The sequence below is a fragment of the Pseudopodoces humilis genome, chromosome 4, assembly GCF_049639895.1.
Source record: "Pseudopodoces humilis isolate 2021_Gansu_Grassland_sample_001 chromosome 4, ASM4963989v1, whole genome shotgun sequence".
NCBI lineage: Eukaryota > Metazoa > Chordata > Aves > Passeriformes > Paridae > Pseudopodoces > Pseudopodoces humilis.
This window is the reverse complement of record NC_142203.1, coordinates 7,302,332-7,327,191: the sequence shown is the minus strand read 5'-3', so window position 1 is coordinate 7,327,191 and position 24,860 is coordinate 7,302,332. Positions and strand designations below refer to the sequence as shown.

Here is a 24,860-nt window from a genome sequence, read left to right as displayed (position 1 = left end):
GCTTAGAGCAACCTGGTCTGGTGGAAGGTGTCCCTGTTATGATCGGGAACTTAAACCAGGTGGCTCGTATGCTCCCTTCCCACAAAAACCATTCAATAACTCTATGGGACAAGAAAAGCAAAGGAGGAAAAGGAGAAGGAGGAAAGAAGAGAGAGAAGACAGGAAGGGAGTGGAGAGTTAGGAATCTGTTTTAAAACACAAAGAAAAATTAGATCATAGTTAGAAAAAAGGACAATGTAATAGTTAAACTACAAAACAACTTGCAATAGTTGATTTGTCTACAATCTTTTCATTACATACTCTACAAGATGTATGCAGATATTTCTCATTTTGAATGCAGAAAAATAAATTTATAATTGAAATGTGATATGCCTCCTAATAAAATTAATTTTTATTACTACATAGCTGCATTAAGAAAGTCATCCATAACAAAATGAATTGTAAAATATACTTCACAGAATAAAAAAGGTGCAGACATGAGGAAATTATCTTAAGTACAAGGAAACTTGAGTAACAAAATATATTAATTTACAGAATCACGTCATGGAACACCATGAAAAAACATCACAGCTACCAAATTACTTAGGTTTTGTAGGTATGCATATATATGAGTAAGTATTTCTGAAGTGGAACACTCTGAAGAACACCAAGTATGGCGTATCATGACACTTGAAAAGTTTACAGGTAATTCCTTATTGTTACTTTATAGCTAGCTATATTTTACATCATGAGTTATAGCAACAGTCTCTACAGGAAAAAAAAAGTGTATCTACTTGTATCATATGCAGCCACATTTCTCTGATTAAAGAAATATAAATATTTCAAATATTTTTATCGTAATAATAGTCTATAATTAATATTATAATTGGAATAATTAATATTAGAATATTAATATGATCTAATATAAACTTCAGATTTTATCCTCAGTCATCAAAATGAAACACCATTGAAGAATTCATCAGTGAATTCAGGCTAGAAATAGAAAACCCAAGCCCTGAATATTTTACTTCCAACACAGTTTTTTGGAGGGTATTTTTTTCAGCTGTGAAGTCCATGCCAGCCTTACACAGCAAAGCACCTTCAATTGCCCTGAAGAAATGGTAAATAAAACTCTTCCCTCTCCCCTTCAGTTTCCATCCTCGCTCATTCACCGTAGATCAAAGGGAATCAGCGCAACCTGACACACAAGGCCTATTCCCCTCGGTGATCCGGCAGGTGCTGAGGCCAGACAGAAAGCCTGTTTTCCGCAGCCCTTTACCTTGTTTGATCGCTGGTTACTTTTCATCTGACACTGCCCTCACACTAGTAATGACTTCCCCCTCACAGAACCCACCTCGCATCTGTCACCCAGAATAAAGGGTATCACACTGCATCCTGACAAGGCCTATGGCCATGAGATGTGCTGCCAGCGAGAGGCTCCCCAGCTCCCACCATTTCCAATTCAGCTCCCTTTGTTCTGCTGGGTACTGGGGCCAGGGCACCAGTGACAACAGAAAGGATTATACACCAGCTGTGAAGCTGAGCCTTCATGAATTTATATCTTTTCATCTCAGCTTCATCGTCTCCCTAAATGCAGTGAACTTCATGGTGGTTACCACAAAATACACAACCAACAAATGTTATGGAAAGTTTGTTTAAATTCTCTTTCCCTGTGAAAGCCAGCAAATGTCATCTAGTTAAACTGAGGGGCACATTTTACCCCCAAATATTATTATTAAAGTTTTCCTACTGATGTTGGAGGTAGTCATGAAAGGCCAGCTGGTTCACACAACTGGAAGGGCAGAGGTGAGAGGAGCAGGGTATGATTTTTGTTTTACTGAGAAAAAGTGTTTGAGAGTTAAAAATGAGTGAGTTCTTTATAACCACTTTTTCCTTGCAACTGGGTGTTTTAACAGCAGGTAAAGAAAAGTAGAGGAGGACTTTAAATCAGATCATATTACTCGGACAATATACAAAAGAAAAAAAGCATATACGTTTTTACATACTACACAATAATAATATAAATTTTGGTTTTGCTTTGTAATTACATGTGCCATTGTTGTTCAAATTTCAGTGTAGTTAACTAAGTTCTGTTGAAAGACATACAATCTTTTTGGGTCTGGAAGTCCAGTTAAAGAATTGAAACTCCTGTCACAAAGGACACAATCATACTTTTCCACTCCTCCATAAGCACGGATTTGCATGACATGGGTCAGAGCCTAATATAAAAGATTACACATTTAATACCCTAAATAAGAAGTCCTGACTTCCAGAGAGTGTTGCATGATCATTCTTCAAAATTAATAAGAACTGAGCATATTAAAAGTAGTTGGAGCATATTAAAAGCACTTTGAAATAACATTTTGGAGATCTAAGTGTGAGTAGAGGAACCCAGTTGTGTAAACTGCTTAACTTCCAAAACTGAAATCAGATATTCTAAAGAGCTGTAGATCTAATTAACACTTACACAATTCAGAAATCAATACCTCCAGTCACTATTAATTGTTAACTAAGTTCTGTTGAAAATTCAACTCATTTTTCCAATTACTATCTCTCAAAAGTAACACTTAAAATCCAGAATCTAGCTGGCCTCTTTCGTTTTGCTGAAAAAAGCTGTAGGATTTAGAAGAAAATCACAAGGATGACAAAAGCATTGGAAATACCTGAGGAAAAGAAGACAAAAAACATCTCAAATATTTCTTGGCTTGTCTGAACAGCATAAAACAAAATGCACATGATTCATGATTACATGATCTCTCAAACTGATGAGATATCTTTGCATATGTCAGCCTATGTGAAGCTTTAAATATAGCCTAAATAATAAATACTTTAACTGTTCTGGAATTAAAATAACAAACCTCAAGCAAAAGAAAAAAGAACAAAACTTAAGTTTAGCAATCCTGAAAGACAATTAATATTTAGAAAGAGAGGAGAAATTTAGAGTTAGACACTTTTCCAGAAACCGATTAAAAGCTGACTGAAATTATAACTTTTATGGAAAAGATAACCGACTGCAAGGAGCAGCTACACATTCTCAGCATGAGAAGGTATGAAGAAGAAAGGAAAAACCCAACACCCCCCCCCCCCCCCCCCCCCCCGCATACCTGCATCCTACATTCAGTGTCACTGCATCACATCCTACTGAATAACTTCTTTGTGCAGAGTACAGCAGATCTTACTACCAACTCGGGGTGGTACCCCCTACCTCAGGGATTGCTGCTGGCAATTTCTCTTCCCTGTTGATGGAAGTTTTAACACCCATTCTGATGCAAAACAACAATCTTTTTGAAACCTTGTTCATTTTTACTGGTGAGGATGCCAGGGTTAATGGTATCAGACGGATAAAGCTAAACAAACTGACCTTGAACAAACTCAGTGTCAGCAAGTGAAAACTGAAAATAAACTGTGAAAGTACATAAGGCAAAGACAAAAGTGCTCAACAGAAGGAATTCTTGAGGGGGAAAAAAAATCACTTCAGTCAACTTCAAAAGATTGCAATAACACTGAATAACAACAAGGTGAAAATTATGGGGTTGCATCATAATTGTAATCTACTACGTGAATTTGAAATGGAATTATGGTCTGCAAAGTCAGAAGCCCTTTGCCTCCTTCAAACAATTTTCAAGAGAAAATAAAAAGAAAAAAAGTCTAAAATCTTTGCAAGACAAATAATAACTTCCAGTAAACATTTTCAATACCACTTGCCCTCTATAGAAAAAACGAGTTACCTATTAAATGACACGCTATTTGTGTAACAACTAGATTAGACTCAATAACAAGGATAAAATCTTTGAAAAATAATTTAGATTTCAGAGGAAAAATGGTAAAGAAAAAACATGGCTATACAAAAATATAGTTTTATGAGGAGACAAAAAACATTTTTAATATAATAGTTTTTCTTTTTATTTTTAATTAAGGTCAGCATTTAATGCTGCTACTGTTAAACCAAAATTCTCGATCAACAGAAGAGTCTGATTTTTTCATTTATCTGAAGCTTTGGAATTCTGCTTTTCTTTGCTTGACTGGAGAGCAGGGACAGTTTTTAAAATGATAATAGACTCTAAAACCATTCTACAGACTAACTTTGATTATAGCAACAAATAAACAGTTCCCCTGAAATACACAGTAATTAAGTAGAGGAAAAGTGCACCTTTCCTGCCCTCACACCACATCCATCCCCTGAAGCAGTTCACAGTGGGCAGAAAAAACACATTCTTAATAATAGGAATAGAGTATTAAGGTTGAATTGTCAGTCTCCATAAATCAGAACTCTTCACACAGTGACAATGAGTTGTGCACTAGTGAGTTGTGCAACTCAAATAATGTGGTGTGCTGTGTCTTTAAAAAGAAAAAAAATTACATAGGAGAGGTCTTCACCTTACACAGATGCATATAATTTACTCCAACTAACATTAAATATAAATATTTTATAAATTGATATTTAAATTATTTACATAATACTAAGTTAGTGTTTAGGAGGAAAACAAGCAACAAAATGCGTATGGCATATCAAAATACTTTTAATCACAACAGTAATTCAAGAGCTGTACAAAGAGCAGCTACAGGATAGTGAGCAATTTAGAAGTTCTCCATCTGTGTAATCCACCTCTAAACAGTCAAAGTACTCATAAAAACACAGAAATAGTTTCAAAACTGACTGAAAAAGACGTCTGTTTAAGTTGATAAAAATTACAGGGTTGATATAATAGACTAGACTTCATCAAGGCACTGGAATTCAGTGATAAGTTCACAAATTTATAAATAGTCCACCACCACTGAGTGACCACCTGTCTACTAGACATTTCTTAGTCTTTATTCTGGTAAATACATTTGTCTTTTCTAAAGATATTTTTCCACCACTGGAATCCATTGGTAAATGCTTATAAAATAGTAGCATAGAATAAAACATGAAAATATCTGTGAGAATTTAGACCTGCAATCTATATGGCCTAAGTCTACCTATGGCAAAAGCATTCCAGCTCAGCAGTGAAACATTGTGCTGTACAGTTGTATGAGATTTCATTGCTAAAGATGAATCCAAAACAATTTTTAATTATTCATATCAGCAGACTCAAATGTCTTAAGATGTGATTTCTCCCTCCTCCTTGTATTTTTGAGGAACCTATACACCAGGGAATATGCTCAAGAATTAATTTTCCCAAATTAGTCTGATGTTCATAATCTATTCTTTCTATTCCACACTCACCTCTTTAGTAATCTTTTATTTTAAAGACAAGATCATGTGGAGCACAAATTACCAATCCTCTGTTATAAAAATGCCTTACATTCACTCAGATAATACTAATAGTACTAATAGCACCAATGACTTAGACATGTCCCAGAAATGGGGGGGAGGGGGAGGAGAGGTGTGTGGGGGGAAGCAAGCAAACATGAGTTTGGGGGAAATCTGACTGCCAATTCACACTTTTTTCCAGCAGAAAAAATGCCAGAATGGGCAGTAAGACTGGATGTATTTGGAGAGCAGCATCACTTGTAACTGATCTATCCTCTGATTAGGCCAAGCTTCAACTTTAGGGGACAACCATGGAAAAAGTAGGAGTGAAGCTTACAGCACCCGTTACAAAGACTTTTTTCAGTATTAAAGAACATATGACTTCTGGAAAAGTAAGTTTTTTTAATCATCTTGCAGATTTCAGCTGCAAGTCTTTTCCAGAATTCTCACTTTCTTTAATCCCCAAACATATTCTCCAAATGATCATAAGAACCCCCAAACCTCAAAAGCAAAGACGGAAAAAAATCTCTACTCAAAACCTGCCACCAAGGAACTTTATTTTTCTGAGACAAAACCTAGGCATATTGGCGAAAGCTGCCAAAAAAAATATCAGTGCCATCCACTGATTTTACTACAGGGATGGAAAGCCTCTCCAGCAAGACTGAAAACAGTTAAAAGCTACACACTTTCCTTATTTTCCCATGTTCCTCTCATAAAACCACCAAGGAACAAAGCATAGATGAGCAAAACTAAACCACAACAAAACAATACAAAACCACCATTGCCTGCTTTTATTTGAGCCTACACTTAGAGCAGACCATAGCATGTGGTGGAAAGAAGTACCAGGTAGTCCTACCAATGCTTTTGACACACTGAACAGAAAATATTCATCCTGTGCAAAGTCATCTCACATTGCTCTACACTACATTGCTCTGAGTAATCCATCTCAAAATGAATTATCTTTAGCATGGATGACTGTGGGAACTGAATCAGCTGGGACAGATAATAGTTTGAACCAGGTTCATGACACAGAGGAAATAAACCTGAGGCCTTGGGAGGCAGGGTACTGGGGGGATGCTAATGGAGTCATCCCGAAACATGACTCGTTTCTAGTTCTAATTCTCCGTTGGATCAGGACCTTAGACCTATAAGGTCAAAGTCCCTCTCCTGTGGCCATGACTGGATACCTGCCCCCAGGTAACCCCATGTATTGCCAGGTTAACCATGTCCCTGGATCTTTGGACACAGCCCTTGGACCATGTGGACCCAGACATCATTAAAATCTATCTTTGGGCATTCCATTGTACCTATCCCAATTTATTCTACCACACTCAACCTAGTCAACTGGACAAGAGGTCTCAGAACCCCACTACAACAGACAACACATATATGCAGAAATTTATAATGCTTCTCTTCAAACCTGGGTTTGAACAGAGGCAAGCTGTATTTTTCAAAGGGTAACAAAACAGCAAAAGCACATCTGTCATACTGCTGTGGTTTCCTCTCTTAACTGGTACAGAGAAAACTCTGAATTTTACAGATTCATAATGAGATATTCATAGAGATTTCTTAATTTTTTGTGAAAAATGAAAACTTCTCAAAACAAAAGACTGGAAGACACACATACTCCCCAAGCTAGAAGAAGAATTTCTGTCCAAAATTAAAAGCAAGGGAAAGCTATATGCAACTGAAAATGTGAGGAAAATGGAAATTGCAATGCTACATTCATGCAGGTAACTACAAACTGCAGTGACAGCAATATGAAATTAATTGGTAGTTTTTCAACAATATTTGTTTTCAGAATCAACAGCTGTTTTTACAAAAATGTTGATTTTGTGGTGTACAAAATTAGTAATTACTCCTTACATTCAGGAACCTATCTTTTCTGCAAGACAAGAAAAGAAGTCAGAAAAAAAATCAAGAAAGCCACAATCATATGTCTAGTGAATACAATCACGAACAGGTTAACCAGTAAAACAGCAATATTCTACCAACTATGTTAAGCAAAGAAAATAACTAGCAGTGTTACCTGAAAAAATAAAACTAATTGAACACTTATTTTAAGAGAGCCAAATCTTTCAGGAACAAATATGCCTGCAGAATTAAATAGATGGAAGAGGCAATGAAGTCTCCTGTGATGAAGACTATTGCAGAAGCTTCCTGTCCTAGTAAACACAAACCTAGCACACCAATTCATGCATGGCAGATTTGAAACAGAAAGAATGACATCTTAAACAGAATTACCAGACTAAAAGAACAATTTCTTGAGGCACACATTCATAAACCAAGGTATCTAAACATTTCATCTGCCTGTTGTCTTTTATTATGCATTGAAGTTTATCTTCTTTCAAAGCAGCATTTCCTACAAAGATCAGACATAGAAAAACATGAAGCATGTTTAATTAAAAAAAAATGTATTAATTTTTTTTAACTGCTGGACAAAAATATTACATTTTCACTTGCAAATATTATTTGAAAACATAAGCCAAATAATATTATAGAATGAAATATTTAAATTCTTCTCCTTCAAATAGCATGCTAAAAATGGGGGAGCATTTATATACATATTGCACAACAAAATTTTTGCACAGCTAGTAGCATCTAAATGCAGACCATCTGCAGAGAGATATTCTTCAAATCCAAAGTGCTTATACCACAAAAACCACCAAGTTTTCAACTGTTTTTAATGTACATTTAGTATCTTTAATCACCTTCTACCACCTTGTCCATCTTCAAACTTAGAATCTATTGCTGAATGACAAGTAGACATTGTTCTGCAGACACAAAAACACATATACATTGCATATGGTTGAATTAGTGTCACAGGACACCACATTCCTATGCATTACTAAGTAAATAGCTTAAAATTTACAATAATTGTCAAAATAGGCATCTGGATATACTTGATTAGAATATACTTGAAATTTCTCTGACAAATACTTGTAGTTTGAGAGCAGGAGCTTAAAATATTTGTTTCAGTATTCTACTTATGCCTACTTTAATGTAGGAACTGCACTACTATCTTCTCCATAAGATAAGAGGAAATAATTACTAGTTAAGCCAAAGTTAGCAATAAAAAAAAAGAACTTAGCATGACAGCTTTTTGCATTAGCTCATCCAGTTTTTATTTTGGGAGGGTGTCAATTCACAGATATATTAGATCTCTTCCTACAGTCCAAGAATCACTACTGCCATGTAAAAGTACAAGCCAATGAACTAAGCCAGCAGTATCATGAAAATCCAGGATATCCCCTGTTTCAATAGTACTTTTCAGTCCCAGGACAGAGTGCTTTACAGGAGAGGAAAACAATAATCTACCTGAGTTTATGTTGTAATGCAGCCCACCTGTCACCTGCATGAAAACAAGAATGAGGCTACTGCCACAGTATCTGAAATGCCTGGAATACCTTCAGAGAAGTTTGGAATTTCCAGATAACTTTACCCACCACAGAATAAAGTGTACAGAGGAGGTAGGTAGTGGCATTCACAAGACATGACAGTCCTACCAGATATAATCATAAGGATATTGTTTCTTACAAAAAATTACTTCCTCCAAAGGACTGTCCTCCAAATTTTCCATTCGTACAAAAGAATTAGTAAGAAATTAGTGCCATTCAAGTTTAAAATTCACTGTACATACAGCTTTTCTCCCAGCAAAAAAATAACACCAACCACTTATCTCTACAGGCACCGCAGTTTTACATCATTTCATGGAGGACTAGTATCACAATTGAAAAAACAAAAGGTCAGCTGTAGCAATCCTTCCATAATAGTTTATTTGCAACACCTTTACCAAGCGATACTAAAAAGAAAAGCAAAAAAAGCACAGAACATCTACAAGACTTATATTCTCTTTCTGTTTCATTAAAATTTGGATCATTTTCATCCAAAACTTCCTGAAACTTTGTTGCAAATATTTCAACACCTGGAGAAACTGTAGTCTATGAGCAACAGATCTATTTTCCAGATAGTACAGTGCTAAAAGACATTTTTTAAAACCCCAGGATATTAGCTCAAGAATGAGCTCTATGCGAATAATAAATTTTCTAAGGTATTCTGAGCTGCAAGAGACATAGTAAAAATGAAGGAAAAAAAAAATATAAGATAGAGCTGTTCTGAAACCTACAAAGCATAAACTATTTAAGTGAAAACCATTAAGATATTTTCAGAAATGCCTAAAATCACAGAGAGTATCAACCACTATTTCATTCTAGAACTTCCCATCTTTCTGCAATAACAAATATATTACAATATATTTAAACAGCCTTATGTAGTAGCTGAAATCATCCAATTTCAGGAATAAAATCACAAATCTCTCACTCATGTTACACAATTGTAGTAATTGTAGGATTCTCTTCATAGATGAGTAACTCCTGTTATTTTCAAGGACCCATGCAACAGCAAACACTCCCACTCCCACCAAAACAATCCAGTAATCTCAGTGCAACCAAGAACTTTCATTTTCACATATTTTAAACAGAAAAATAAAAAAAAATACTAAAAAACTTTAAGGCTACTTTAAAGAAAAGTGGAATACTATATAATACTATAAAATTTATAACTCATAATACTATAAAAGTGCTTTTATAAACGCATTTTTTAAAAACTCTGAAGTCTCCAAACATGAACAGACTGAAAAATACAGTAAAAGAAACTTGTGCAGATGATGAGTGTTCCAAAGCTGACGTTTTGTGCAGAGCAAACACCTCGTGTCACACCTACATCCTGCTGCAAAGCCTGACAGTGGTGAACTATACATCTGCACCTCTGGCACAAAACCACAGACAGCCCCAGCAGGGTAACATCTCCAGACACACAAGGCCTACTGACAAACCCTCTGGGCACAGGGCTCGTGTGCTAACAAGGGTGACCATGGCAGAGGCACAACCATGCCCCCAGTAGCAGGCACTACGTGCAATAATCACAGCAAAAATGCAGCTCTTGGAAGCAGCCCCAGGAAATCTTCTGGAAAACTTCTCTCAGCAGTGCACACCCACCCACAATGAAGTTGGCCCATTGACCCAGTTAACAAATCCAGTATATTTTTTTCTTTTGAGAATGAGGAAAATAAAAATACATTATGAAAACCTTGCCTTTTTTATTGTTTTTTGTTTATTTTTCTCTATGTGTAAGAGGAAAACGATTTAAAAATAAGTACTTTCCAATCATATTTGATAATTTTCATGATTTTGTAATCTAGACTTTTTTTTTTTTTCTAATTTACATTTTGATGCTTCATGTAGAAAATACTCTTAAAGCATACTTGTAATTCTACCATGGTGGTAGGAGAGGGACCACCAGCACATTTTTATGGAGAATTTTTAGGGAAAGCCTAGACACAATAGAACTTTTAGTAGTTATTACTGAAAAATAATAATTAAAAAAAAAATCCAGCTACACAAATCAAGGAAGGGGAGGAATACTAAGATAAGAACTCTCAAAAATACTGGCGCAAAGCTACACATAGCTCTAAATTAGCTACAACAACTGCAAAGCACCTGTGTGTAAAGCTCAGACACAGTTTTTTAAACATTATCATTCTGCATTAAAAAAACAACAACAGTTGTAAGGCCATAGTAAATTCTAAAATAAATAATGCTGTAATTCCTAGGATGAAAGTGCATAAAGTATGTATGGGCGATACATTTGCAATTTAAGGGTAAATCCAAGTATAAATGCAAAAATTTACCCACTGGGGGACTCAAGCTGCAGTTTCAAAACTTGTAATAATTTAACCTTGACTCAGAAAAGACAGTATTTATGATGGTTACAGCAGTTTGATCTCCTGCCTGTTCAATTTGCCTGTAACACTGTCTACCAACAATGCAGCATTTTGGAGAACACAACTACCTGGAAGAGGACCTCCAGATAGCAAATAGAAGGTGTATTTATATATGTGCTCCCTGGTACCAGTTGCGGTAGAAAGATGAGAAGAGGAAATGTACACGTTTGTAGAACTTGCACCCTAATGATTTGGTCTCCCACACCAAAAAACTGTAACCTATTATTACAGTGAAGTCCTTTGGGAAACAAAAGTGTTTTCCCACAGCTCCAGAAATTTGACAAGTTGATTCTTCTAGCTTCATAAAGATAAAAAAGTTCAACTGGAATTTGTTGGAAGGAAATTATATAAACAAAGATGCCTGCCTGTCATTCATTACTTTTACATAATCTTGTCTCTGTCGCATACAAATAAAAATGTATTTGTATTATCTTTGATTGATGCAAATTACCACTATTTTAAAATAATGATACTGACAGTTTTAAGAGATTTGCTTCACAGCATCATGCTTATGATCTCTTTCAGTATGCATCACAGTTCACTGAGAGAAATATCATCAGTTTTGATTTACTGCTATCCTTAGTGAATGGCTGAAAACTCTTAGAAAGTACAACATGAGTCAAAATACCGACTTAACAGATGAAGAACCTACAACTGATTCATCTGGAGTTTTCCAGTGCTCTCTTCAACACAAGATATCACCAGATTAAAACAACTAAACAAAAAAAAAAAAAAATCCCAGCAAGAAAACAAACCACAGAAATCTCAGCTCCATTTAGTTAATTTTAATATCTAACAGCATATATTTTAGTGAAAGGATTTTTCACTCTAGTATCATGGAATTTGGTTTATGACTAAAGTAATGTAATGCCAGTGATCCCAAAAGAGAAATAAATATGGTTATTTCAAACAATTGAAAGGGCTCCACATCCGGCTACCAATTCCTGGTGATCAAGTTTTTAATTAAAAGCTCAAATAACTTATTCAACAACAAGAGCAGTCAAAAAACATACAAAAAAAAAAAGCAGAAATGCCTATATTCTAACTCAAAATTTAAAACTCACAACTTGCTGAAGTTTGCTTGTATATTGCATTTAGGATTTTTGCATTACCTCCATCCATTTGGACTTCCAATATCAGGATCTTCAACAGTGAGAACATTATTTGTTACAGTTCGTCCTAAGTTTGATGTACAACATTAACATGCCAGCCATTAATGCACAGGCATAAAAAGATGTTACTTGAATGTATAAATAAACTATTTAACCTTTACTAAAATGATATGCAAAATACATCATCTGCAAGTATGAAATTATTCTAATGTTTATAATAAATAATAATAAATATAAATAATATATATTATATTTAATAATAATAAACAAACCTTATCATGCAGCCCAAAAAGTAAAAAAAAGTACTATATCAGCCACTTTTCCACTCTTTTATTCCATTACTCATCATTGCATTAATCTTCAGTATACATACTGCACATTTTTAGGCATAGAATGTTTATTAAAAGTGATAACAAATTACAGCCCAAATAAATGCCTTTAGTGGCATCATGCCTTATTTTTTAACAATATCAAATCTGGAAGTCTTTTAAACAGTAGTGTAGGTGGAGCCATTAATCAACCACATGTAACCTGTCAAGAGTCAAAAAGTATAATTAATGCAACAATACAGATTACAACTCCAGGTCTTGGTTTCTTTTAAATGTGTACACACACAGAGCATACATGTCAAGTAAACTCACAGCATGGAAATGCAGTACCTGTCTAATAAGAAAAAACAGAAAAGCAGAAAGTGGTGAAACCATACAGCTGACCTTATTGAGACACTTTAGAATTACTCTGACAGCAATCCTGGCAGCTGAAGGGAACACGGGTTCTGTGGAACCAGCATAATATCCAGAAATCGTCTGTGGCACTTTGACAATTACCCACATCGCATGCTGGAAGCTCATCACCACTGCAAAATCAATGCCGCCACCTAAGGGTGACAACACTGCACCGTGTTTAGACACAGTACTTACAGAAAGTTATACTGAAAATAAAAGTCTGACTCCTGCACTGTGGTTCTAATGCCTTCACAGCAGATACATGTAGATGATTTACGCATATGTACACAAGCTTTGCCTTTTTCCCTTATATTAACATCAAACTTGGCATAAACTCCACTGCAGGAACAGTATTACAGAAACTGCCCAGGTCAAAATGCAACAGATATAAACAAAAAAAAAAAAAAAAAGACCCAAAAAAAAGACCACAAGGATTGAAATCTGACAAATAAGGTTCCATAAGTTAGGTTTCTAAGAAGTTGACTGAATCATTTTACATTGTTAAAAAATTAATAAAGTAAATGTTTCAGAAGAGCTTGTCAAAAGACAATCTTTTCCATAACATTTTTACTACCAGACAGATGTGTCATGTAGGTCTTAAAAAAGCATGAGTTCCCACACCTCATCTTATGGCTGTTAAGCGCATTTTTAAAGTGCTGTACCTTACTTTTATGGTACATTAGGTGGTTCTGGTGTGTATGCAAAGTGTTTGAGAAACTAAAATACAAGAGGGAGTTTATCGTTACTAGTGCATACAATCAGCATGCCATCTGCACAGAGATTTTGCTTTAGAAATCTCTAATTTAGTACTTGACAGAAAATGAAACATCTTTATCCTAAGCTATGATATACAGTTTACACAAGAAAGAAATCCATCTCGGTATGTACAGAATCCTTTACTGTGGGGGTGGTGAGGCACAGGAACAGGTTATCCAGAGATGCTGTGGAATGTCCCATCCCTGGAAGGGGACAGGTTGCATGGGGCTTTGAGCCATGTGGCCTGCTGATGTTGTGGTAGTGGGGTTGGGACCAGAACTCTTAAGGTCCCCTCCAACCCAAACCATTCCATGATTCCACCATCTTCCTGAATATGTATATACACTTTTAGCAAGCAGCTAGTAACTGAAAGATGGCAGTTATGCAGCACAAACAAGTCCTAAGTAGGACAAGCTACACAAAGCTACAAAGCCATGTGATTTAGTGTGTTGCTTGTTTAGAATCAGTAGCTGGATTTGCTGAAGCCTTAGGCCAGAAGCTGTGAACTTAGACTAGATATGCTTTCAGCTGGAATAATTAATTTGCCTAGCCATCTTCCTAGGAACTGGTACAATGCTGTTTTTTAGCTTTAGTATGAAAAGAATATTGATAACATAGTGATGTTTCAGTTGTTGCTAGGAATGTTCATTATATTAAGACTAGTGCTTTTTTAGCTTTCCATGATCTGCCAGTCAGCAGGTGCATCAGAAAAAAAAACCAGAAAACAAGGTTAGAGTTCTTCAGCAGAAGCTGGAACACAATGAGACAAGAAATAAAAGGCCTGCCTGTGTGGTAGACATGAACGAAGAAATCGGAAAAGTGCTAGAAGGCCATGAACCAAAAATCACCATTGGATCAAAGCAGGAGAAGAGTGTGTGAGAGGCGGGGGCATAAGTCATAAGGATATAATTGCCTGGAGTTTTCTTTGTTCTGGGTCCCTCTTTGAAGGCACCCAACTGATGCCTGACCTGATGCTGTATCTCTGTTAAACCTGTTATTTTTATAAATCAGATGTCTGAGATTCTGCTGCAGGAAACCTAGGTCACACCTGAAGGAGGAGGCACCTGTGTCTGCAAAGAAAAAAGCAGCAGGGTCCTTCTGAACATGGGGGTTTCATTGTAAAAACCGTAATTGAAGGGAGAAGTCTGGAACAACTACAGTTCTTTTCAAAACCTCAAGCAATGAAATAAAGTCATTCAAAAATATTACATACAGAAAGTATGCCTAAAGAAACATGGGAGCACAATTCTTCTTCTGAAATTTCTTCAAGTAGAACAGTTTGTATGTAAAACATACATAACTGTATGTAAAATGTGAAATAGCATATGGAATATATTGTGGGGGATGGAGAAAGGACAGGGAGATTACATTCTTTAGTAATACTTTTCCCAAAAATTTCTTTCATTTACTTATTACCATCGAAAAAAAGTAAGTTACTTCCATGCATTATAAACATCTGACACTGTTCAGTTTATATGCCTTATAATACATTCTTCCTGAAATAATTTGCCTGGGCTGAACTGAAAGCACAATACTCTCTCCTCTCAATGTTTGTGACACAAGGTACAATGCTGAAGTAAGTGTTTGTAGATGACAAGCAGGAAGCAGTAAGGGAAATGCTTCCCAAAGTAAAGAAATAAGTGGGATGAGGAATATCATTAAAAGACAAAAATAAATTTAACAGCTTACACAATGCTGATTATTCAAAAAATATGAGAATTAAGTTTATTTTTTTCCTTTGCATTTCATACTAAGTTGATTCCAGTCAATGTTTTAAAGGCATATGCTGATTGTTTAATTGTGTGAGAAAACTGTAATATTCTGTTTAGTCTACCTTAATTCATTTTTACTGAAACTTAAGTATATTATTCACATATCTTAAGCATTGTATTTTCTATCAAACATAGCATCACAGTTAACTTTAATTTTAACCCTTATCTACTGCAAACTGCAAAGGTAAGCAGAACACTTACAGAATACTCATCTTAAAAAACTGTTAAATAGCCACCTGTAAAATATGTGCTTAAAAAGTGTTACCACGTATCAAACATATTGCCAACTGGGCCAAAACTTGGTTATCTTGAAATTGAAGAATCAAGAGTCTAAGAAATAGAAACATGGTCAACTTATATTCTAACTGCCTTAATGAACATATTTGGGAACAATCAAACAAATTATTTGCCTCTAAGGATCTACTTCACAACATGATTTTATTGGAAAGGAAGAAGTGCTGCCATAGGAGCTACTGCAGTAGCCTATCCACTCCTAAATGAGGTTGTAAAAGAGAAGATGAAGCATGGGAACAAACTGTAGAGGCAGGAATGTTGTCATTCTCTCGCAGTATCTAAAACTCCACCTCACTTCATCTTTAGAAGCTCTCTCTCATTATCCATATCTGGTTCACCACAAAGAAATGCAAACACTGGGTAGAATAGGGAGGAACATGCCTGTAACTACCACCTCTTAAGTTTCAGCAGCCATTGTATTATAATTTTAGCTATTAAGTCACCCAGTTAAGGAAATGCAATTAAAAAGAAAATAGTATGTTAAATCAAATTAGTAAAGTGGAGAAGGGTTTTCTCCAGCTCTACAGTTAGCTCCCAAATTTAGACCTACTCTAATCAAAATAAGGAAAACAGACAGCTTGTGCAAAAGCTTCTGGAGATAACCCTTCCGTTTGGGTGCACTGTAGTCAACCTTTAAAACCTTTTAGGACTCCATCCTGCTATGCAAGGTGGCAATAAAAGCAATTCAGGTTAAGTATCCCTGGCTCTTTGTCTCAGTGAGAATACTGCAAGTTAGTGTGGAGCAGTTCTCTGACTTTGCACCTAAGCTATGTACTCTCTGTGTGGGGTGGAAAGATAAAAAACAGCATTTGCTACAAAGATAACAATGAAATTAACCCATCTTCCACCAGCTTAACTCACATTGAACATTCACAAGATGCAAAGAAAAGTTACAACATACTACAAAATAAGTCATAACCATAGAATAAGAAGTCCAACTAAATTCAGTCAAGAAAGCATGAAATTCTTTAGTTTTGTCTGGACAGAGCTATAATCTGTTCTTCCATTTGACCTGAAATTTTGTGAGACTATTCAATTGCATCAGACTGGCTGGGAGCAGATGATGAAAGACAACACAGTGGTACACTTCCTAAGTCCTGCAAAGTTGGTGGTGGTTTTTTTTTTCACTAGGTTCTAAATTTGGCCAGTATGCTTCAGAAAAGAGGTTCAGCATATAATTGTTCTTTCATTCAAAGGATAGAGGAAAAATAAATATGTTTCAAAGAGACACAAATCCTAAACAGTCATGCAAATAACAACAACCTTCTGTTGTTGAGTTCGCCATGCAACATTAACTTTATCCTCCTACGTCCTTTGTCCCATCTATTAATTGCAGCTTTTGCTTATTACCATGACATAATCAGCACTTCAAAGACAGGAAAGGGTCTATTTTTCTGTGAAATGACTAGCATATTCAACAATCAGAACATAAATTCTCCTTTCTCTGTTTCTGCTCAGCAGTCTGATAACAGAGTTACTTAGCAACAGATGAAGTAACACATGTGTTGCCTGATCCACACACATTTCACTACAAAGTAACATTCACAAAGGCATTATTTAGCTGATGGTTGCCTCTGCCTAGATGTATTTTTGAAGTGTAAAACCCATTAGTGTGAGACAAGCCTATATGAAAACTCAGCCATCAGGTACTATCTGTAATGCACTATACATTTTGAAATTAACAGAAATTGCCTGTAACAGTCATGATTTTGAGCACCTCTGAGAAAGGAATAAACAAGAAAATACAAAACACAAGACTATTTACATTATTTACATGGATGCTACAGCAGTTGCTTAAAAGGGGAGGGACAATAGGAGTCCTCTTCCTAACATACTGACAATGTATAAATTTTAAATACACAGATAAAGCCCTTGTACGTAAAGAACACTTTTCTTAAGACAGAATATTTTGATTTCAGAGAATGAATACTTATTTTGAAAAGACACACACACAGAAACCCATTTCCCCAAGCCATCTTCTTCACCAGAGGAGAAGGAAGTACTATGTGCCACACCAAACACCAAGGACATTTTTTTAGAAGGGAGAAAAGTAACCCACAGAATTTGACAAACCATTTGCCAACCATTACTCCCTTTTAAGGTAATTACACAACTAAACAATTCCTGTATTTTTTACTTATTTTGGAATGTAAAAGTTTCCACTTTACAATTGCATGAGAACTTCTTAAAAGTTGTCTTACATCACACAAAACTGCACTGCAACAAGACTTGAAAGTCTCTTGCCCGTAGCAAGGGGAAAGCAGAGCAGCTTCTTCAGCTTTGTCATGAAGTAGCATTGTTCAAGTGTTATTTTATTCTCGGGATCCAACAAACACCCTGGAGTTCATAACAGCTTCACAAATTATTTCATGTGTACATATGAAGATTTATGGAGCTGAATTTTAATTTTACAGAGCTATACCAAGTTTGCCCCAAGACTTTTTCTTCCCCCTGAAAAATTAAGGATGGGCAGGAATTTAAGTACAATTAGATATGAAAAAAAGGAAGTATATATATGAAAAACCAGGCAAAAATTCAGTCTTGGTAAGTCACTAGACAAATTACCAGAAGAGAAAAAAATTAGATAAATTTCCTATTAATTTGACAACAAATATTTTTGTCTTCTCTGCAATTAAAAATCAGTGCTATGTTTTCAACAATGAAGGCAACCAAATTAAGAGCACATTTCACAATTGCCTTAAAAAGCATTAAGGTACTTATTAAGCTCCACTTCAACCAGGAACTTTGATGGCAATTCAGATACTAAAACCACAAAGTCCTTAAGTGCTAGTAACTGCAATAACAACTTCTTAGGTTACATTTCATACTATAAAGATAGTAAAAAATTCAATGATGAGAATTCCAAGATGCATCTACAAGGAATGCTAAGTTAATAGTTTGCCTCCATATTTCCCAATGATAAAGCACTTATGTGGATATTTAAACTTACTGCATCCTTAATTACAATTAAGCCATATTTCACATACAGTTAGGCAAATCATGAAGGTTTTCCTCTTCCGTTCAAACTCAAATGATTTTAATTAACCCACGTTTCTCTTTCCAGAGAAGGAAGTAGGAGGTTTTTCCTTCCAGACATCTCAGATCATTTATTTTTCTTTTTCGTATTTAAAGGTTTTATGTATTAAGGTAAGTATTGGAAGGACTAGCTCTGACAGTATTCAAGATTGTGTTTCAATACAGGAGGAGGATCATGCCCTTTTTCTGCATTTAAACTATACAGAAATCTCAGTTTAGGCCTCTATCTCCTATTTTTCAACTTTCTGTAGTCTGACCAAAACCAGTAACTTCTGCCTATTTCTTTTTTGTTGATTTCAGATTTTTTTTTTTTTTAAACATAAACCAATCTTGCGCATTAGCATGTCTCTATTTGAAGCCAAATATCAAATGTCTCTTGAATACAAGGTATGCTGTTTTCTTACAAACACAATTTATTTGTTCCACACAAAGGTTGTAACCATGACATTAGCTGACAGCTAAAAATTCAACTGCAAGCATGTTTCACTATTTTTTTTGCAAGAAACAAAATTTTAAACAAAATGAAATTTTAGAAAAATCCTAAGACACCGTTCTGCTATACCATTTACAAGCCACTCTCTTCCTACTTTAAAAACCATCATTTCAGAGACTGCTTAGAATTAGGAAGCAAGATTGTTTTATTACTCCTCAACAACTTCCTTCTACTAGCACAGGCACACTATCCTGATGACAAAGTGATATATTTCAAGAAAACATTATCAGAGTGTGTCACTTGTAATCAAGAACCCAAGCTGCAAAAATCTTATAGCTGTTTGCACTTTCTACTGCACTTGTAGAAACAAAAGAAACATTCCACATGAACTAAATATTTTCCTGTACACACCACGAAGTTTCCAAACAATTATTCCTGAAATACCGTGTTAAAAAACAAGATAATACATTTAGCTTAACTTGTACTTTGCATCACCTTCTGAGCCATCTCTGTAGAACTGCAATTTTCACAGCCAGGAACATTTTTAAGCAATTCACGTGCAAAAAGCAGCCATTCTAAAGAAAATTTTTAAAAGATAAGAGCAAGAGAAAGCTTTGACAATCAAAATGCCCTGGGAAGAAAAAAAATCATGATATGTACTTACTAATTTGTTTTCTTGCATATATATTCTTTGCAGCTTCAGACAGCCTTTAGCTATGATGATCATTCCTTCATCTGAGATCTTGTAACACTGCCCAAAATGTATGTCTTTCAATTCCCTGCATTTTGAACCGAGCTGCAATTAATGAAATCAAAGGGAAAAAAAAACACCAATGGAATTTGACTAAAATGAAGAGATGGGAGAAAAGGCGTTTTTCTGCTTCTCCACCCCCCATTAAAAATTATCTTTCTTTTCAGGCTTTGAAACACTATATGCAAACAAAAGATTCTAATTACACGTGTGGCAAAATAAAGTTGCTAACTATGGTCAACAAAATGGAGTTAAGAGCAGCACCTAATAGCTAAGTTATTTACTGTGTGTTCAGGTAGCTAACAATGCCTTTATGCTTAAGTTTATTTGATTTACCCTAACTCATAAGTGCTCCTTTAACATTTTCTTGTGGATGAAACCTTCTTGCATATCTAACAAATAAAGGTATTAGTCACCTTCAGCATTCATAAAGCAAAGAGAGTTACTTCAACACAGGTTTTGAATTGCAACCAAGCTCAGGAAAATTTCACAGATGTGAAGTGTAGGATGTCAAACTGCAGATTTAACTACAAAAGCAATCATTCAATCCCTGGGTATTAAAAAGAAAAAAGAAAGTATGTGCAGTCTCTAGAGAACAGTATTCACTGCACCAAAAAAACTCTCCATACACCAACTTTTAAAACAGAAGATTTGTTGATATTTTAATTAAATCAATCCTAAGAAAGGATATCTTCTTTTAGTTGCTAAGCTGAAATATACTAAGTAATTTGTGGAATGGGTGGTTACCTGCTTCAGGCCTTCATCAGTGAGTCTGTCTTGATTACCCACATGCACTTTCTGAAGATGAGGACACTGAGAGGCAACTGCAATAATAGAGGTGTCAGAAAGCTGTTTACACCTGTAGGCAGTATACCTTAGGAGCCCAGGACACTTAATTGCTAATATGCATACTCCTGTATCAGACACATTGCGACAATCAGAAATATTGATTTCAGTAATATTCTGGCTTCTTGATGCTATTTTTTCCAACAGCTCATCAGTCACCTGCAAAGGGAAAAAAAAAAAAAAAAGCTCACATGTAATTTTTTCCATACTGATCTTTTATGTCATTAGGACTAAAATAGCTGCTTGTAAGATGCATTTCCATGAGCTATAGGAAAAACAAAACTGTATCTCCTTTACAAATACTACCAATGGCTTGGTGTTTTACTGTAATTCGTTTGTTTCAGGGGTTGGGGGGCCTGATGGTTTTGATAGAATATGGGCTACTGGGGGAAAGCCAGTTCCGACAGACTACGTAGACTGTGGCTAGATGGTTTCATGATAAAGCTCAGAGAGGGAGAGGCAACATCGAGACAAGTACAGAAAATACGCGCAGCTGGAGGAATTTATTTCACCACAAAAAGAATCCCAAATGGCTGTGCAACTTGACAGAAGCTCTCTGTCAAACAGACTGAGCTCCAAAGTTAGAAGGGTAACCACAGACCTACTTCTCTTTTCAGCCATGAATAGACTACCTGTGATATCCAGGTATTAGAAAGATAATCTACTTGTTGGTAGAATTGCCTTATTAAGGTTTAGGGCCTGATGTGCTTTAATGACCTCAGCTCCTAAGAGAGGTTAACAAAGCTTGGGGAGAGTAATGTACTACTGACAGTGGACATAAAGAATGCAGAATTCAGACAATGACATTTGGCAGAACTTCTTAGATAAGGAAGAAACTGACAAAGCCAACTCAGCAACTGTGTTGAATCACCTCCAACTGAGTAAAAGGTGATTCTGGCAAGGGGAGATGGCAAACACCACAAACCACCAACCCGAAAGACCAGAAAGACTGAGAATGTGGACTAATTACCATAAGAAGTGCAGGAATCATTTAACCCACAGAAGGTAGAACACTAACTAATAAAAGAACTATGTAACTTGCAGTCAATAAACATTACTGCTTTTGTTTACTGAAATATATGTGATTTCATATTGATAATAATTCCTGCCCTATGGCAATTGTGTTAGCCTTCATTCCATTATGTTTGTTACTTGTAGTAACGCTGTATGGAAAGGCAGTGTTTCAATACCTTAAAACTTTTCTTTTTTCATTTTAATGTATTAGAAGGTATGCTCAATAAATGTTGAGGAATACACTCAGGGTGCAGCTGCAGGGGAGCTCAGGCTGAGCTCCAGGTGGCACAGCCAGAGGCAAAAGGCCATGAACTGGTGCCAGCCCTTTGCACAACAAAGGGCACTGAGACCTGTGGCACAGCCAGGTGAGGAATACTTGGAAATACAGCAGGAGCCAAGAGCCCCTCATGTACCCAAGCACAGACTGTGAGGATATAAAGCACAGGGTTCCCTTTGTTGGGGTCCCTCCACCTCCAGCTTGAGCTGTTATTCTGTTGTTGCACAGAATAACAGCTAGATTATCCAGAGGTCTGAGACTCTGCTGTGGGAAACCTGAAGTCAAGGCAGTAAGGAAAGTGGTCTGACTGTGTGGGGTGTGCAGGGAGCCAAGCAGGGCATCCGTCACTTTCCTGGGGCTGCCACTGCGGAGCAGCTTCAGTCCCAAGCAGGCGGTGCCAGGGTGGCTGACAGAGCAGCCCCTGGATGTCAGACAGCAAAGTTTAGTTAACACCTTTGTAAAAAAACATTAAATCCATTTTGCATCTATAGACATTGTAGTTAACCAAAGTGACTTAAAAGACAACAATCCTACAAAGAACCATTCAGAAAGACCTACCCATCACTTGGCATAGAGAAGATTTAGCTTTAACCAAAGAGGGCAAGAGAGCAACACAAATCCCTTTTGATTTTTGTCTTATACAGCTGATGAGCAGTCTTTGCTGCATTCTATATGGTTTTTATTTGTAGCAAGTCAGATCTTTTTTTCTTGTTCTTTCATCAGGCAGGTGTTAAGATGGAAAAGAGTGGTGCTGGTTTTGCCTGGGGTAGAAATAATTTTCTTCACAGTGACAACTTGGGACTATGTTTTGGATTTGTGCTGGTTCTTTCATTGCTGAACAGGGATTGCACAGAGCCAAGGCTTTTTCTGCTTTTCACCTGGCCATGCTGGCAAAGAGGCTGGGAGGTTTGTAGGGAACACAGCCAGGACAGGTAACCCCCAAGTTACCAAAGGGATATGCCAGACCATGTGGCATCATGCTCAGTGCATGAAGTGAGGGGAACAAGGAGGAAGGGAGGGGCATTTCCAGGGATGAGTTTGTCTTCTCAGGTCATTGCTCTGTGTGAGGAGGCCCTGCTCTGCTGGGGAAGCCTAAGTACCTGCCAGCCTATAGAAAGCAGTGAATTGATTCTTTGTCTTGCTTGTTTTGTGTGTCTGTGTGCAACTTTTGCTTTCACTATTAAACTGTCTTTAAACTCATGAGTCTTGTAGCTTTTATTCTTCCAGTTCTCTCCCCAGCCCTGCTGGTAGGGGAGTGAGGAAGGGGCTGCCTTAGCCTTGGCTGCTGGCTGGGGTTAAACCATAACACCAAATAATTGCAAAGAAAAAAGAATCCTTCTTCAAATGCAACCGTCCAGTTGTTATTTCTCTGTACCCTGTACTTCCATGAAACTCTCAAGATATTCTCAAGATACTGCTTATTAACCCCTGCAAGTCACTACTCAACAAGAAACCCAAGGACAGTGGCCAAACAATACTGGCACCCCTAAAGCTTTCCAAGGAGGGAAGTTGCCCTGTACAATTTAAGGCTAGGTTCCTAGGGATTTCAATTTCACTAAATTAAACCTACAAATATTTCATTCTATGATTGGCTAAAGGTTTAAAAAACAAAAAAAAAAATCAAACACAGTCTCTTTTCTAGTGATTAAGAGCCATACCAGCTGAATAAAATCAAGAAAATTTGTTAAAACAAACAGAGAAAACACCACATATATAACCTTCTTCCAACTACAGCATCCTCAGAAAGGCTTATGTTTGTCTTAGAATTAATAAGAGGTCTGATAGTTCCAGACTATCTGATGCAGAGTTGAGACAAATAACCCACAACCCATTTCAAACAGCACTTGTGCTCACACTATTTAACAACTGATGTCAGACAAAATACATTATATTTAAAAGGAACCAATCTATGGGTCCAGACATTTTCAGCTAATAGCAGAAAAATCCATGAAACTACAGAGCATCACCATCTTATGAGTTTCCTTTGTTTCCCCCTGGTCAAAAGTACAAGATCTAAGAACAAAGTCTTGACTTCTGAGTTATTCCACAATGACATTTTCATACCTGCTGACGACTACTGAGATCCAGCTGCTTCCAAAACTGGAAATCTAAACAGAGGTCACGCCAATATTTACAGACTAATGACACTGAAAGGCAACGCTCATTCAGAGATAAGTTGGAAAATATCTGCAAAGAAAAAAAAAAAAAAGTTAGATATAATCATATTTTGGATACAGAAATATTTTACTACCAATATATCCTGTAAAAGACAGAGAAGTATTAGTATGCATTATAACACACAGATCTACAACTTTCCCCCCATTTGATTAATCAGAAACAATAACAAAAAAACCTACATCCCACAAGAACTGACAATATTAATAAGTCATATTAGCATAACCAACAATGGAATATATCCAAAGTACTCATTTTGTAGACTGAGTTTCAGAAGTGCGTCTGAGATGGCACACTTTAACAAATTACAAATTAGCTCAGTGTTATTTGCGAGCCATTTAAAAAGTGCTTTCATTCCCATCCTGAAATGGGTGGGAAACTTTTCTTTTTATTTTCTAACTAAACTGGTAAGAAGAGTCATAAAGGTACTAATTCATCAGGTCTTGTGGGAAGGGGGCATGGGATGGTAGAGTCAATTAGCAGAGTAAATCAGTGTCATAGAAGAGAACTGAAGCACAAAATTAGCCTTTTACACCCCAAGGTTTTGAGCACTGTATCAACTGGCAAAAAAAAGAATAAACTGTAACATTACAGCAAGATCATAAATTGCTATAGCATGTATTACATTCATCCACTTCTTAAAAGTATTGTTTTTTATTAAAAAATAGAAAAAAG

At 36.2% G+C, this 24,860-nt stretch overlaps 1 protein-coding gene across 1 annotated transcript in view; it reads right to left on the bottom strand.

Moving 5' to 3' along the window:
• Positions 1 to 24,860, bottom strand: part of FBXL17 (F-box and leucine rich repeat protein 17) — a 272,086-nt gene that overhangs the window by 234,715 nt on the left and 12,511 nt on the right. Inside the window, exons 2-4 of the mRNA XM_088054573.1 lie at positions 24,075 to 24,197; positions 20,621 to 20,878; positions 19,787 to 19,918 (exon numbers count right to left, since the gene is read on the bottom strand). Of these exons, the coding sequence (XP_087910699.1) occupies positions 19,787 to 19,918; positions 20,621 to 20,878; positions 24,075 to 24,197 (513 nt within the window). The remainder of the gene's footprint in view (positions 1 to 19,786; positions 19,919 to 20,620; positions 20,879 to 24,074; positions 24,198 to 24,860) is intronic.